Genomic DNA, 16,446 nt, shown 5'->3' with positions numbered 1-16,446 from the left:
TTAAAAGATTCCCCCCTTGTAAACAATAACAACAAAAAAGCCCCTTTTGTGTTTGTCAAAGCATCAACTGGATTAGAAAAAACACTGACAGTTGTGTAAACTTTTTTCTTACTCTAGTATGTTTGTTCTCTTTGCCCTAGCCAGCAATGTGGAAGTTCTTATGTCTGGAAATGTGAGGTGTTACAATGTCATAGTGGAGACGATGAAAATGTTCCCACATAGTGAAGCAGTTCAGGAAGTGAGCTGCTGCTTGTTGCACAAGCTTACGCTGGGTGAGTTGGAAAAGATTGTAATATTCTTTGCTTAACCCTGGCAAGGCTGCCTGCATAAACAGATGTTGCACCTCTGAGGGAAATAGCAGGGGGCTATGTGCACTGAACAGAGCCTTTTAAAGACAGTTGCTTGTCACCCTCCCAAGTCTGAATCCTGGGGCAGTTTTGGGAACAGTTTCCAATGGATCATGAATTGTGGCTGGGCAAAGTTTAGAAATGAAACCCCAGTGCTCAGACCTGAGTAGCTCTTAGGATCCTGAGTACATAAGTGGCTAATTAGATAACCTTGATGAACACTTTCTCCCTCAACAGTAAGTAACTACCTTACAGGGTGTCTGTTGTCAGGAGGGGAGGGGAAGGTGACTGTAAGCTGGTTTGATTCTTCCTTAAGTGGTAGAGAAAGTTGGCATATAAAAACCAACTCTTCTTCTTTTTCCTCCTCCTCTTCCTCCTCCCCTTCCTTCTCCTCCTTAGTGGAATAGAGGAACTCTCCTAACCCATCTTACATTATATGTATACAGGAAACCATTCCTAACACATGACTACTACATCTTCGTCATCTTTTAAATTTCTTGTACAAGTATAACTTGGGTTTTCAGAAATGACCTCTTTGAGAATCTTTTTTTTAATTCAGAAGTCACCAAAATTGTAAATTAATTTTGGAGAAGTTGTAAATCTGCTGAAAGCTCAGAAACCAGACAAAGTGTTGGGCAGAGCTTCTAGGCACTTAGTTTTATCTAAAGCACCAAGGTTTCGGCACTGCTGTCCCGCTGAGTCACTGAATTGCTTGCCGTTACTACAGAAGTAAGATTTCCTTGGCATAGAGTTCTTTATTTTCATGCTACAGCTGTTGAATTTTCCCCACCCTTCAGGAAACTTTTACAATATCCTTGTGTTGAATGATGTACATGAAGTCATTGTACAGGCTGTTGGAAAGTACCCCGCAAATGCAAAGCTACAGGCTGCAGGCCTCAGCTGTTTGGCTCTTCTCAGTAAGTACTTATAAATGTTAACAAAAGAAGTTGCTCAACTATATACCATTCACTGCTAGAATGTAGGCCTATAGCGAAACAGTAAAGTGAGTATCTTTTGAGGAATAACTACATTTTGCTCAGTCTCTCAATGAACCCAACCAAAACCTGTTGTTGGACAGCCTCCAAATCAACTCCTGTGACCACCCCTCCCTTATATCTTGCACTCAAAGCCTCTATATCCCCCCCACCGCATCACATTCATTGCCTTTTTAGAGCTGGCATTGTGGGTTGCCATTAGGATCCTGCTAAAAATGTCCTCATGGGTGAATCATCCTTGTCCAGTACCTGGCCCTGATTGACACAGAACTCTGTTGAAGTTCCTATATTCTAAACTGAACAAAATTTTCAACATGGTGATTTTGGTCCTTGTGATGAATATTGCTACCTTTATGCCTGGAGCAGGAATGTTTGGTCAGGGAGAGGCTTTTCTTTTTCAAGCAAGCGTCCCCCATAATTCCAGTTCCAGGTCTTTCTTCCCCTGACTCCTACCAGCCTCATTATTTCTATGCCAGCCTCCCTTTTCCCCCTATCCAATCCTATCACACATGAAGCTGCCTGATACTGAATCAGACCATTGGTCCATCAAGGTCCGTATTGTATTGTCTACTCAGACCGGCAGCAGGTCTCAAGGGTCTCATGTCAAGATCTTTCGCATCACCTATTACCGGATCCTTTTAATTAGAAATCTTGGAGATTGATCCTGGGACCTTCTGCATGCCAAGCAGATGCTCTACCACTGAGCCCTTCCACAAAGCTGCCATGCTGCTTACTTTACTCCCTCTAAGTTTTCCTTACCCCTTCTACCTAACTGCCTGCGCTAGCCCTTTACTTTCCTAGCGCCCCTCTCCATTTGCTGCAGCTTGTTTTCCTTTCTGCCTTGCGCCACCGTCAAATGCCTCTGGGGTTTCCATCTAATTCCCACCTGCTTTCTGCTTGAATACCTCTTGTTTTCAGTCAGGATTTTTTTTTTGGGGGGGGGAGTTTCAAATTCCCAAGAAAACATTATCTCTCATAGAAATTGGTATACATACCAGAATCTTGCTTGATGAAGTGGTTAGAGGGTCGGACTAAGATCTGGGAGACCCAGGTTTGAATCCCCACTGCCATGGAAGCTTGCTGGGCCAATTGTTCTCTCTCACCCTAACCCCTCTCACCTTAACCTACCTCTCAAGATTGGTGATAGGATAAAATGAAGGACAGGCAAACAATGCTGTAAAAGCCACTATAGAAAAACAGATGATAAATATCTAAATAAATTAATGCCCACTCACTCATGATACGTGCACAGTATCTCCAAGGTATGTGTTTCTGCTGAAAACAGAAAGAAAGAAAGATTCCTCTTGATTTCTGAAGCTGCTTCCATCTCTTTCAGGAAAGACTGTTGAAGGCTTTAATGATTTTAGTTTGCCACTTTCATAAGTAGACAATAAGGAAAAAGTAAGGGACCAGATCAGGAGGTGGGGTCAATCCAATTTGTTTGATAGCCTTATCCTTGGGGCATACAATCCATGCTGCTGTTGTAAAAAATAAATTATTTGGTTTTCAAGATAACTAGTTACTTTTTATTTAATAGCTCCTGAATATTGCCTCTGTTTGAGAGGCTATAAGTAATTCATTTGCTTAAGTATGAGGCAATTGCTTGCAAACAAACCTATGACTGTTAACACAGTTTTAGACTTCATAATCTTAACTTTGCTATGGGCTTTAAAGCATTTCTTTTTCATTTGTTACAAGCTATTGGAAGTAAAGAGAACAGCAAACCAAAGAAATAAATGAGCTTAAATAAGCTCTTCAACTAGTTGGATTTATTTTGCCAAAATGTTATGATATCATTGGTTGAGTTTTGTTTTTATGGCATTTGTTCACAGTTACCAAATCTTGAGTCAATGGTAGTTTGTTCAGCTCCTGCCAAATGCTTCTTATACATGTCCATTTGCTTTTGCTTTTCCTTATGTAAAGAAAGTAGTAAGAAATTAAAGTAAACCTTTTGCAAGTGATGTCTGATCAGTATCATGTTTCTTCACCCTTTCAAGTCTGTTCTAGAATTTCAAAATAAGTGCATATGCTTTTCCACCCAAAATACAAATAAATAAAATTTCCCTCCCAAGCGGAAACAATATTTTTAAACAGAGACTTGGAAGAAAAGAAAGAGGAGGAAGAAAAGGAGGAGGGAGAGCAATTATATTGGCTGGAAGCCTGTTATAAAGCCTTAAGATATCACCGAAAAAATATTGATGTACAGGTAAGAAATATATGTATAGAAGGGAGCGTTTGGTATACGGTTAGGTCTTGAGTGTTTTACTTAAATTGTAACTGGGAAGGCCAGCAATCAGACTGGATAAAATAATTCCTCTTGAGCACACACACACTCACTTTACCTTCTCTCAGCTTTAATTCCCCATCTGTAGTTAGTGCGTTAGCATAGGATTTTCATATAAGTTCTTCAACCAGAGTAGGAATGTGACTGTTCACTAAGGTAGACATGGGCTTCCGATATGGTGTGGTTTCACAGGTGGCTAATACTGTCTCCGAAGCAGGTCTGGGTGTGGTCAGTATCTGGATGGGGGGCCGTCTGGTAGCTTCATGTGATAGCTCTGGCCCTAGGGTTGCTAACAGATTGGGAAATTTCTGGAGATTGAAGGTGGAGCCTGGCGTTTGGGGAGAGGAAGGACCTCAGTGGGGTACAATGCCATAGATTCCACCATCCTAAGCAGCCATTTTCTCCAGGGGAACTGATTTCTGTTCTCTGAAGATCTCCAGGCCCCACCTGGAGGTTGGCAACCCTGTTTGAATCACAAAGGAAGGCCTGCTTACAAATGTAACGGATCTCACAGAGCTCAGATCTATTTTGGTGTTGGCAGCTCATGACCATTGGCATGTTTAACAAGGAAGGAGTTGGTTAAGTCCTTTTTTATTAATTATGTTTGTACTATTGAAATCAGTCTGTGTGGCTTTGAAATTTTATTATATGGAGATATGCTGATGATGTTGTTTGTCTGTCAGTCTTGGCTGATCTATGATTGTAACAAATAAAGATTGATTGGCAGCTCATAAATCATGCTATCATTATAAAAGTGATGTAATTACATTGACATGGTTCAAGAAATTCCTAGACAATGGAGTCCTTGTGAAATGAAGTATGTCCTAGGAAATGCTCTCGTAGATTCAGAAGTAAAGATTATGCAAAGTTTTGTAAATCAACTATTTATTTTCATAGATCACATTCCTAATGTGGTGTTTTGTACTGATTTTTATGTTTTCATCATAGTCACAAATTGTACTGGTGATTATTCGTAAAATAGTTGAGATATGTTTTTGTTGAGTGTATCATCCAGATAATATTTTTGTCTGTTGTTTTTTTCATGTAGGAAGCTGCATGTTGGGCTTTGAACAATCTCCTTATGTATCAACCTTGTCTTCATGAGAAGATTGGAGATGAAGAGAAAAAGTCAGTAGCCTGAACTGAATGCCTGGAAATGTGACATACACACACTTTGTTCACAAGTTGCATCTTTCTGCAATATTTATAGTGCAAAAAACATGGAAAAGAATACCAGAAAGCCCTTTCTTTAGCTTTGTGTCTGTGCCAGGAAGCCAATATGTGTATGGATTTTCCAATACATTACTAAAGCAAAGAGGACACTAGGGGTCCTTCCGAAATTAACAGTATAGGGTGTGGTAGCTCTTCTCTTCTGTCTTCTACCCCACCCTACTTAGGTACCTTGGAAGTCCAGTACATGTGTCCCTCCATGCTATGCTTTCTTCCCATGATGTGTTGCTCCAGCTCACTTTCCCAGGAAGGGGTGAAAGTAGAAGAAGACACAGCCTGTGCTCCTGGAATGGCACTTTAGCCCAGGATGCACTGTGATCCCTTGATACTAGGAGAGCAGGGTGAGAATTCTCAGGCCTCTGTTTCGATTTACGACATTGTACTTTTTGTTAATCTTGTTTTAGGTTCCCAGCACACAGGGAGATGATGCTAGCCATGTTAGTGCATTCCAGCTCAAAAGAAGTGTTCCAGGCAGCTGCAAATGCCTTGGCAACTCTATCGGAACAAGATGGTAAAGAGAATTCAGTGGGGGAGGGCTTGGGGAGGGAGCCTCTTGGCCCTGGTAGTCCCAGACACGTCTTGACAGTCCTCATCTCTGCTCCATGGGGTTGGTTTAGGCCAGTGGTCGGCAAAACGCGGCTCGCGAGCCACATGCGGCTCTTTGGCCGGTTGAGTGCGGCTCTCAAGGAGGAGGAGGCGGCGGCGCACTGCGGCTCCTCCCTGCAGGTGGAGGCGGCGAGCGGGTGGGCGGCTGTCGCCTCGCCTCTGCTCCCCCCTGGCTTGCGACCCTCCGCCAGGGGGCGGAGGTGCGGGGTCGCAGCCCGGGCAGGCCAGGCCGGCTGGCTGGAGGAAGGGCTGGGGAAGGACGCCCCCTGGAGCCGGAGGGCAAGGAGCCGCGGGGAGTCGGCTGCAGCCGAGGTAGGTGCGGGGCAGGGCGGGGACGTGGGGAAGAGCGGGCCGGGGGCACTGCCTTCTGCCCCACCCTCCGCTTCGAAGTCTCCCTCGCCACGACCGGGATGACACTTAACACACGCACACTCACAGATGCACATTTCCCCCCAACCAAATTCTCAAAACTCTGCAGGGGGGCTTAATTTTGAGTTTGGAGGACGTGCATGGGGGAAGATGTGCATCTATGGAGCGGCAAAGCCAAGGCAAAACCTCCCGTGCACTCGGTGAATAATTTTGGGGCTGAAACTTGTCAAAGTGTTGTGGGGTGTGGCAACGGAAATGATCCATGAACACATAAAGGTGCCTTCTACTGAATCGGAAGTCAGTATTGTCAGACTGGCAGGATCTCAAGCTGAGGTCTTTCGCATCACCTACTTGCCTAATCCCTTTAACTGGGGATGCCGGGGATTGAACCTGGAACCTTCTGCATGCCAAGCAGATGCTCTACTTCTGAGCCACGGCCCCTCCCCTAAAAGGTCAGTGTTCTATGTTGAACATATAAACAGTGTACCTACCTATATAGTTTAAGTTTAAGAAATTTGGCTCTCAAAGGAAATCTCAATCATTGTACTGTTGATATTTGGCTCTGTTGACTAATGAGTTTGCCGACCACTGGTTTAGACAAAAGCTTTAAAAATGAAGTTAAGTGCTTGTATTCTCTGTGCAAGATTTATTTATGTTTTTCTGATTGTAGTAAGTATTAGGAAAATCCTCCTGGCAAAAGGAATACACATGAATGTGCTGGAGATAATGAAGAAATACTCCAACTACCCTGAAGTTGCAGAAAGCGCTTGCAAATTACTGAACCGGGCTTTTGAAGGAAGGTAATGTGAATTTATGTAAGCGGTGTCCAAAACCCAGACCACAGTTAAGGCCGCTTTGCATTTTTTAATGTAAATGCCATTTGTAATGACTCTTAACATATTGCATCTCACTTGTATACCTTGGCCACTCTTTTCTACACTGTCACAAACTTTAAAAAAACAACAATGCAGACTTGGGAGTGTTGGGGTAGAAGTCTCCATTGCTGTGGTGAGCCACAGCACGGGAGTAACTCCTGCCACATGATAACAGCCACTGCATGGAGCAACTTGCCAAATGGCTTCTGCTGGGCAGCTGGCTCACCTAAGCCCTGAAATGGTCAATGTGGTATTTGAGCAGCAGCCCCCTCCTTGCCCCATCATCACCTGCTGTTGAAAGTCCAAAGGGTTGCGAAGCTCCGCCGTTTGTCGTATGGCCCACATGGGAGCTGTCGTTCAAGTCCACCGCTTGTGAGCAAAGCACTCGCTGTGTGGATCTTTGCATCCCAGCAGAGAATAATGAAATAGGTATTGTTTAGATTCAGAGGCGTGAACGTTACATGCTACGCTAGGATCTTATGTGAGCCAGCACTGTTTTTTAAAAATATAGGTTAGATTATGAAAAGGAAAAATTATTACAGACTGATCTTTAATCTGTAGTTGAGAGATGTGGTGTCCAGCTGTTTACCTGATTGATCTTTCCAGTTGCCCTCCTCTGGATATAATGACAGCGGCTGCATCCCGAGTTGTGAAGATTATGAGGAAACATAAAAAGTTGTCGTCTGTACAGCTAGAAGCGCTTCGAATTATTTTACAATTTATGAATCCACGTAAGTAAATTCACAATGAATATTAGCCTAGTGTAGGCCAAGTGAAAGAATATAAGGAATCCATATTCAAGTATTTGTAATGTTCCTTAATGGGATTAAAAAGAAAGAAACGTTCCTTAGGGAGTTCCCATTATCTTGATACTGTTGCTGAAATGGCCTTATCTCTCATCACCTGCTGAATCTCCAAGAACAGACTGCATAGTTTGTCCACATGATATACAGGTTGATTCATGCTGGAGAAAGTGAGGTATCTTATTTCTAACTGTTTAAGGCTTTCAAGTTCAAAATCAACACTGTTCTAGTGAACAGTCTGGAGACAAACTGGAAGCTATCAAACCTTTTTCAAGATGGGGTTATGTGATTAAAGTGGCTTGCCTCTATCATTGGGCAGCCACATTCTTCACCAAAGAAAGCTTTGAAGAACTTTTCAAGGGTCAGCCTATGTAGAGTGCGCTGCGATAGTCCAATCTGGAAGTCACCAGAGCATGTGTAACTTTGTCCAGGGTAAACTTCTCTAGGAAGGATTGTATTTGGTTAAAAGCACTCTGGCTACATCCTACAGCAGTGATGGCGAATCTTTTAGAGACTGAGTGCCCAAACTGCAACCCAAAACCCACTTATTTATCGCAAAGTGCCAACACTGCAATTTAACCTGAATACTGAGGTTTCCTCCCAGCTCGGCAAGGGAAGGGCTGCGGGGAGTCCAGGGAGGGGGGAGCCCTTCAAAGCCGGGCGGCGGGGAGTCCAGGGAAGGGGGGGCTTTGAACAGATCCGCGCTCCCTTCAAAGCCCCCGCCGCCCCCGCGCGTGCCCACAGAGAGGGCTCGACGTGCCGGACTTGGTACGCGTGCCATAGGCTCGCCAACACGGTCCTAGAGTAAGGCCTGGACCAGGAGAGCTGAAAGCCTGGGCCTTCAGAGAGAGTATGTCCATCCAACTAGCTGTGTATGCCTATTCCAGGTTCAGCAAAATCCCCAAACAGCATTGCCTCTATCTTTAGTCCGATTGCTCTTTTATCCAACTCAAATCCACATCTTCCTTAGAAGTAAAAAAGGCACAGCTGGATGTCATCCCCATACTGGTGACATCACATCGCAAAGCTCGGGGCAACCAGGTGATAGATGGAACCGTGTGGGACTTTGCAGACCAAAGGCCAGAGGAAACAGCAGAAGTCTCCCCACCTCGTCTTTAGAAACCTGCCCTCAAAGAAGAATTGGAACCAGTATAGTTCCTCCCATCCCTGATCCAGTTTGGCACTCTGGGAGGCCACCACAGTCAGTGTATTGAAAACTGTTAAGTGGTCAATGAGAATTAGTTGAGATGTGTTCCCTGTGCCTGTCTCCTAATGCAAGTCAGCCACTAAAGCCAGAGAGTTAAGAACATTCTTAGTTAAGAACATTGGTGAGATTGAAATACGCTTAGTGCTTACCTTGAGCCTACTTGTCATGAGTTATCCTCTTTCAGAATGAGGACATTGGTTAAGGGAGACACAAGTAGCTGATTTTAGTCTAGACTGTGAGGTAGGTCTTCTGTCATTCTGAAGGAAATAATTATGTGATTTGGGCTTTCATCTATCTATCTATCTATCTATCTATCTATCTATCTATCTATCTATCTATCTATCTATCTATCTATCTATCTATCCTCCGTTATCTGGGCACAAGAACTGGGGCTCCTTCCTGCTTTGGACCCCCCCCCCCTCACAAACCCACATGGCTATTAGTTCTCTCAGGTACCACAATCACTGTTGTGTTCCCTCCTGCCAGCAGTCCCTTCTTGCAAGCGCCTTCTGCTGTTTTATTACTGGCTCTAATCTCTTGACTAATTTTAATTATGTTATTTTTGTTTACTTGGGAAATACTGTTTCTGTCTTTTTATATATATGTATATTCCAGGAGGAATGAAAGAAGAGCTGAATAGCTCGTCAGGAGATGCTGACCTAGCTCTGACATTAAAAGTTATTAAAAACCAGTGTTTGTTGGAAGGGACTCATGCACTAGTCCTGGATGCTCTGAACAGGGTAGGGCAAGATATTTTTGTTTCATAACAGATTTTCCCCCTGCACATTGAGTTATCAGATAACCGTTGAACTGTGGCAAAGCTTTGGACTATTTTCATACACGGGTCTTTGTGTAATCTCTCAATTTTTATAAACAATACTTTGGCCCTTTTAAATATTAGTTTTGTTTACACAAGTCTGATTTCCACAGTCGCCTGCCCCACAGTAGTGGAAAGTGCTGTCAAGTCGCAGCTGACTTATGGCAACCCCGTAGTGTTTTCAAGGCAAGAGACTTTCAGAGGTGGTTTGCCATTGCCTGCGTGGGCTGAGAGGGTTCTGAGAGAACTGTGACTGGCCCAAGGTCACCCAGCAGGCTTCATGTGGAGGAGTGGAGAATCAAACCTGGTTCTCCAGATTAGAGTCTGCCACTCTTAATTACTGTGATAGTGCAACACCACTATACCACGTTGGCTCTACTTGTCCTCCTAGACCAATGCAATCCACAGTAGTATTGGAAATGTATGTCCTATGGAAAACTGGCCTGTACATGCATACAAGATACAATCCCACAATTGTGGCTGTGTGGTTGAGTGCTGCTGCATCCTGGACACCCTCTGTCAGCTGCGTGACCTGATTTATATGAGCATTCTTCCATTCCTTTGAAAAGATTTCTGTGGCTCAAAGTTAGGGCAGAGCTGCTTACAAACAGCATAAGTGGTTCTTTGAAATAATCCTTAGAGAAGAAGAAGAGTTGGTTTTTATATGCCGACTTTCTCTACCACTTAAGGGAGACTCAAACTGGCTTGCAATCACCTTCCCTTCCCCTCCCCACAACAGACACCCTGTGAGGTAGGTGAGGCTGAGAGAGCTCTAACAGAGCTGTAACTTGCTCAAGGTCACTCAGCTGGCTTCGTGTTTGGGAGTGGGGAAACAAATCCAGTTCACCAGATTAGCCTCTGCTGCTCATGTGAAGGTGTGGGGAATCAAATCCAGTTCTCCAGATCAGAGTCCACCACTCCAAACCATCACTCTTAACCACTACACCATGCTGGCTCCCTGCCACATGTATCTTGATAGTACACATCTGTGTGCAACCTGAAATGTAGAGAGAGAGAAATTGGTCACATTTGCAAAAGTAAAAACATTTTTATCTTTGTTAGGCAATACAAAGCATGACTATATTTTTGTGTTTTTCTTTCTAGTTTATTGGAAATCCTGGTATTCAGAAATGTGGATTTCAAATACTTTCCTCTGTAGTGGAATGTTCAGGTGCTCTTGAAATGTTGTTACAGCAGGGAATAACAGACACCGTGCTCCATTCACTGCAAATGTATCCTGATGATCAAGGTACCAAATGAAATGTTTTGTTTAATCTTGAAGGCCAAAGAGAAATGTAACCCCAGAAATTTAATAGTCTTACGTGGAAGTCACGAAATATATTTTAATTGACTGTTAGGAATTATTTTCTACGTAACTAGACAAAGAGGAGATTAGAAATTCAGGAAGCATAAGAAGGCAAATATATACATACTTGGATTAATTAATGGGTTGGTATGATGGCCTATTTCTTCAGAGGCTGTGCCCTGACTAGAGGATCCTGGAATATTTTTCGCGGAGAAATGCTTCTTTTCATATATGATAGAAATCTGTAAAAACAGAACAGCACAAAGAGTATGTGTTGAGCAAACTGGAAAGAGCATTTGTTGTTTTATTCCAATGCCTGTGTTTAATATTCACATCTCTCTTTGTTTAATTTATAGAGATACAGTGCCTAGGTTTAAGTCTCCTGAGATCCTTGATCACAAGAAGGAACTTGTGTATTGCAACAATACATGTTCTGGCAACAGTTCTGGTTTCTACTATGCGACGATTTAAGGATGTTGTTGAAATACAGATGCATGTATGTATCTAATATAAAGATGCAGGTGGTGGGGGGTATCTTTGGGAAACTCACCTTCATTATTATGATGTGATTTCTACTTAGTTTCTTATGTAACTACACTTGTCTCTATTCTTATACTCTTTGTTAGCGGGTGAGATTTGTCTGCAGAACTTTGTGTTAAAGCTTACTATTAAGTGCCAGAAACTCTTGATCCCCAGTTTGTGCCTCCTTCCTATTACAGTTCTCTTTAGCTTTGTTCCATGCCAAAGTTGATTTCTTCCACCCCTTTCCCCTTGTGATCCCTGTCCCCTCTCACTTCTGTAAGCTGAGAATATAGTTTTAGCTTTAACTTGTGTCTTTGATTCAGGTGGTTTGTAAAACAGGTGTCTTTAACATGAATTGTATTCCCTTGAAATGTGGGTTTAAAATTCAAGTGATCTTATCTGTGTGTTCTTTTCCCCTTTGAATTGATGACATCTTAAAGATATGCAGTTCTTAATTTCTTTACCAGACAATAGCATGTGATCCTAGCTTTCCTCCTGGATGTGTAGACTCTTTTGCATTTTTTAAAAAAAGAATGGTTTGGTATTTTTAAAAGTATGAAACTTTTGAAACGAATGTGTGCAATACTCAAGGAGAAATAAAAGGCCGCACCAGTAACAGGAGATAAAAATAAGGGCAAGGCCAATAGTGCAAAATAGGTAAAAAAGTTATTACTCAGAATAGGAATTCCCTTCGCATTTTGCCCAAGAGGCTTCTTCAGGGGAATCTTTAGTTATTGCATAGTCCTTCAAACGAGCTAAGAACTGGTGCTCTTTTGAAGGACTATTGCAATAACTAAAGATGCCCCTGAAGAAGCCTCTTGGGCAAAACGCGTAGGGAATTTCTATTCTGAGTAATAAAAATTTTTTTAAACCTATTATGGACCTTTGGTCTGGGCCTTATTTTTATCTCATGCATACTCAAGACCATGTGAAAACATTGCATAAAAGCAGGAAGTTCAGAAACTAGCTTGGTTGCTTTTTAGTGAAAACGGTCTTATACGTTCGTTTGAATCATGTTTAATTATAATGCTAAAGCAACAGGCTGTGATCTCCAGCATACTTCCTTGGGAGCAAGTCTCAGTAAAATCTGTGTATGCCCCACAGATTTTACTGAGGATTGCTCCCAAGTTAAGTATGCTTGGGATCTCAGCCTCAGTTGCATAATCAATGGAGACAACCTTTAGAGGTCAAGAACTGAGAAGCTTTTGAAGGCAGCATCAAATGATACAGCATACTTAAGTGGAGTACAGGTAAAACTTTCGTATTGCCTCACATGATCTTGGTGTAATGTTTTGCAATGGAGTCAGTTCACATATCAAGGGGCCAGTAATCCTGTGTGGATTATTGAAGTGATATCCTTGCAAGCTTGGGACCAGATTTGATTACTGGTTTGGAATGTTGAATGGATTCCATAAACGAATACGACATTTGAGATGACACGTTCTGTTTATGATGACTCATTCTAGGATTGCCAACTTCCAGGTACTAGCTAGAGATCTCCTGCTATTACAACTGATCTCTAGGTGATAGGGATCAGTTCACCTGGAGAAAATGGCCGCTTTGCCAATTGGACTCTATGGCATTAAAGTCCCTCCCCTCTCCAAACCCCACCCTCCTTAGGCTCCACCCCCCAAATCCTCCTGCCGGTGGCGAAGAGGGACCTGGCAACCATAACTCATTCCCACATGCAAATCATCACAGTGTGTACTTGTCAGGTGATGAGCATGCATATGAACCAGCCCTAAACTTTGAACAAGTGAGGAGTCTCTCTTCTTGCAGTAAAATAGGATGACAGAACAGACCTTCTGTTGTGCTCTTATCTGGTTTCTATATTACAGCAATTTTTTAAAAAGTTGTACAGCAGTCTCATAGAATTATGTAGTGAACTTGGTTCTTATGAATGGTTGTATCCTTACATCTTAGCTTTTTAGGCAAATAGTGGCAGAGTACATGGTAAACCTATTTAGCAAATGTTCTTGACCTTGAGATGGCTGCCCAAAATTTGCTTTGTGGTGGGACGGTAGCTGTCTGAAATGGAAAACTAATATGGCTTGTCTATTTGGATGCACTTTTTTTTGTTTACTATTTAGCCTGTTATTTAGCCTCTTCGTTGAGCCTATCTGTTAGTGGGAATGAAGCAAATTGAAATAATCATAAAACAAATCAAGTAGCACTTCAGAGATCCAACAAATTTATTCCTGCATAAACTTTCATGAGTAAGAGAATAATAGTCTACTTGATTTGATTCCAGAAGAGGTTCAACAAACACGAATTTTCTTCTGGATGTTTGCCGAAGCTTTTGCACCTTCTGTGATCTGTTATGGTATACGGAAGCTCTGGTTTTACCTTCATACTGCAGAATTTAGTTGATTTGGGCCTGAGTCAGGGGAACAGAATGACACGTGTCGGTATCATTATATCATAACTGTGCACAAGTTTCTGCTTGTGCCCAGCAAGGCCTATAAATGCCATAGAAGCCACTAAGGTGGACCTCTGCTAGATTCTATTAGAATCTAGCACAATTCCACCCTGTTTGCAGAACCAAGCAGTTGCTCTAAGTTTTGTGAAATATCTTCAGTCTTTCAATCTTAAGGGTTTATTGTTTTCAAGTTGAATGCTCTTAAGCAATGTACCTCTTGACTGCTGTTCTTACCATTCTGGTATCCTTCAATGTCCCTAGGGATTTCACACAATTATAACAATACTTGACCTATCGCCTTGTTTTGCGAAGCTGCTGATTCAGGAGTCATTTGACACTGCTATTTTCTATCAGATGTCCACGTGCTTCAATGAACAAAGAGACCAGCAGGTATCTTGAACCTTTCAGATGCTTTCTCTGGCCTGCTCATCTCCTCCCCTGCTCCACTTCAATCACAGCACATCTTGTCTGATGTGTTCTGGAAGACGTCACCCACTTTTAATTGTCCATCTTGATTTAGTTTCAGAGTCTTTGTTGTCAATGCTTTGCTAAGATAGCTGACAACGATGATCTAAATAACTTGATGTTGGAGAAAGCATGTGCCGAATACAATACCATTATGTCTGAATGCTTGTTGTTGCTTGGAGCTGATGTGAATAAGAAGACAAAGACAGACGCCTTAATTTATCAAGTATGTATGCTGTGGCATATATCATTGCATTGATCTGAAAAAATATGCTTGTTTGGGAATTGTTTGTTTTTAATGTACCCTGCATAAACAACGGTACTGCAGATGCAGCCATCTCGTTTTGCGTATCATGGGCACAGATGTTTTTAAACAGACATTAAAAGTTTAAATAAAAAGCACTCTTCCCAAAATTCTGTTATATCTCTGGGCACCAACAAATCAGAAGTTGGAATGAGGCTTCCCATGGGGGGGGGGGGAACAGGACAAACAAAACATGTCTAACCTAGTAAGTATGCATGGATGGCATAGTTAGGAGTCAGCCTGCAGAAGAGAGCCATAGGGTCCATGCTGAGGCTGGCCCACTTGGATGTAAGGACAAGTGGGCCAGAAGTTCCTTGGCACCAAACACACATGAACACATGAAGCTGCCTTATACTGAATCAGACCCTTGGTCCGTCAAAGTCCATATTGTCTACTCAGACCAACTGCGGCTCTCCAGGGTCTCAGGCAGAGGTCTTTCACATCACCTACTTGCCTAATCCCTTTAACTGGAGATGCCAGGGATTGAACCTGGGATCTTTTGCATGCCAAGCAGATGCTTTACCATTGAGCCACGGCCCCTCCCAGAGGGGTGACACTGGGAGCTTTGAAAAGGCCTGAAGGCGGGAATCAGTCAGGCCTTAATAGAGTTGGTACTGGGGAAGGGGAGCGCAACAGCTCTCCAAGAAGCCTCTCCATGCTTTTGCGGCCAGAGCAGCACAATGAGGCAAAACCTTACTCTAGCGTGCAAGTTGGCACAAGTATATTATACATTCGATTTAGATTTTAAAATGCCCATTCTCAGCACCATGCACTCGTCCCAATATTTTGGCATATTCCAGGTCCCCTACAAAGCAGAACTTGGAATGAGGTTATGAATGACAGCAAGCGTATCTTATGCCCACCCCTCTCCTATGACTACAGAACCCTTTCAGCTTTCTGTGGATGGGGGCAGGGACTCTCCCCCTCCATGGAAGGGGCAGTATCAGCCTCTTATGAAGGGTAGGGGTTCACTGAGCCACTGCCACCCGCAGTCCCCTAGCTTCCAGATCATCTCAGAGCACTAGTCTGAAAATGTGCTGATTGTTTGTGCTCAGTAGTTCAGCCCTGGAACCCCTAATTGGCTATTACCGAGGAAGTGCCGTTCTAATACAGTGGCCATAGTGGCTCACAGTGTGAAGTTGAGTGGGGGTTTGCTTTTTTTTCCAATGAAAGGATTGTGCTGCATCTCTAGGCAGTAATAACTAATGGATGTTTTCAGTGAATACTGTCAGTTCACGTTTAGTTGATACTGGTGGATTTTTCAATTTCTTTGAGGATCTCTGAAAGTTTTTCCAAATTCTTTCCCTTTGAGATGTGGCCCTGAAGAATTAGCTAGCCTCTGAGACCTGACCTTATAAGGACGCGTAGAGACAATGCAAAACTTGCTTTTCAAGTGTAGCTGATGAGTTTCTTGTGGCCCTGCTATGAGGAGACTAGATGACAGGTGCCTCGATGGGGCATGGATGGCTTGCCGGGCATTTTGGAAAGGGGGGTGGGGCCCTGTGCCTGGTGGAGGGCTTGGGAAGCTGTGAAAAAATCAGAATCAAAATGGAGGTCACTTAATTGCTAAAGCTTGACTGACAAGTAGGAGAAGTAAAGCTAATACGTTGGGATTTATGGCTGCATTTTGAACCATGTTAAACTCTGCTCATTGGGACTAATGCATTAAGTTTCCAAATTCTTTGGGTGCTGCAAAGAGGAGCTTAAAGTCTCTTGATGCTTCGTGGATCAAGAACATTTTGATTGGTGGTTTGTATACATCATGGAGTTCAGCATGGCAGGAGGATTGGAAGAAGTTTTGTTGGGCAGTCTGTTAAGTAATCGGGCATGATTGCTTTGCTTTCACTAAAATGAATTCATAACTAATCCTGATAATTCATATCACTGGCAATTATTC

The 16,446-nt window shown here is 42.9% G+C and overlaps 1 protein-coding gene across 1 annotated transcript in view; it reads left to right on the top strand.

Annotated features, from left to right (window-relative positions):
- LRRK2 (leucine rich repeat kinase 2) overlaps positions 1-16,446 on the top strand; it is an 87,001-nt gene that overhangs the window by 20,086 nt on the left and 50,469 nt on the right. The window contains exons 6-17 of the mRNA XM_056847254.1: positions 141-272; positions 1,145-1,264; positions 3,415-3,548; positions 4,675-4,754; positions 5,261-5,367; positions 6,502-6,631; positions 7,313-7,437; positions 9,332-9,456; positions 10,638-10,782; positions 11,196-11,335; positions 14,042-14,170; positions 14,301-14,471. Coding sequence (XP_056703232.1) covers positions 141-272; positions 1,145-1,264; positions 3,415-3,548; positions 4,675-4,754; positions 5,261-5,367; positions 6,502-6,631; positions 7,313-7,437; positions 9,332-9,456; positions 10,638-10,782; positions 11,196-11,335; positions 14,042-14,170; positions 14,301-14,471 — 1,538 coding nt within the window. The remainder of the gene's footprint in view (positions 1-140; positions 273-1,144; positions 1,265-3,414; positions 3,549-4,674; positions 4,755-5,260; positions 5,368-6,501; positions 6,632-7,312; positions 7,438-9,331; positions 9,457-10,637; positions 10,783-11,195; positions 11,336-14,041; positions 14,171-14,300; positions 14,472-16,446) is intronic.

The sequence above is a fragment of the Euleptes europaea genome, chromosome 3 (genome assembly GCF_029931775.1).
Source record: "Euleptes europaea isolate rEulEur1 chromosome 3, rEulEur1.hap1, whole genome shotgun sequence".
Taxonomy (NCBI): Eukaryota; Metazoa; Chordata; class Lepidosauria; order Squamata; family Sphaerodactylidae; genus Euleptes; species Euleptes europaea.
The sequence above is the reverse complement of the archived record's forward strand: the minus strand, read 5'-3'. Positions and strand labels throughout refer to the sequence as shown.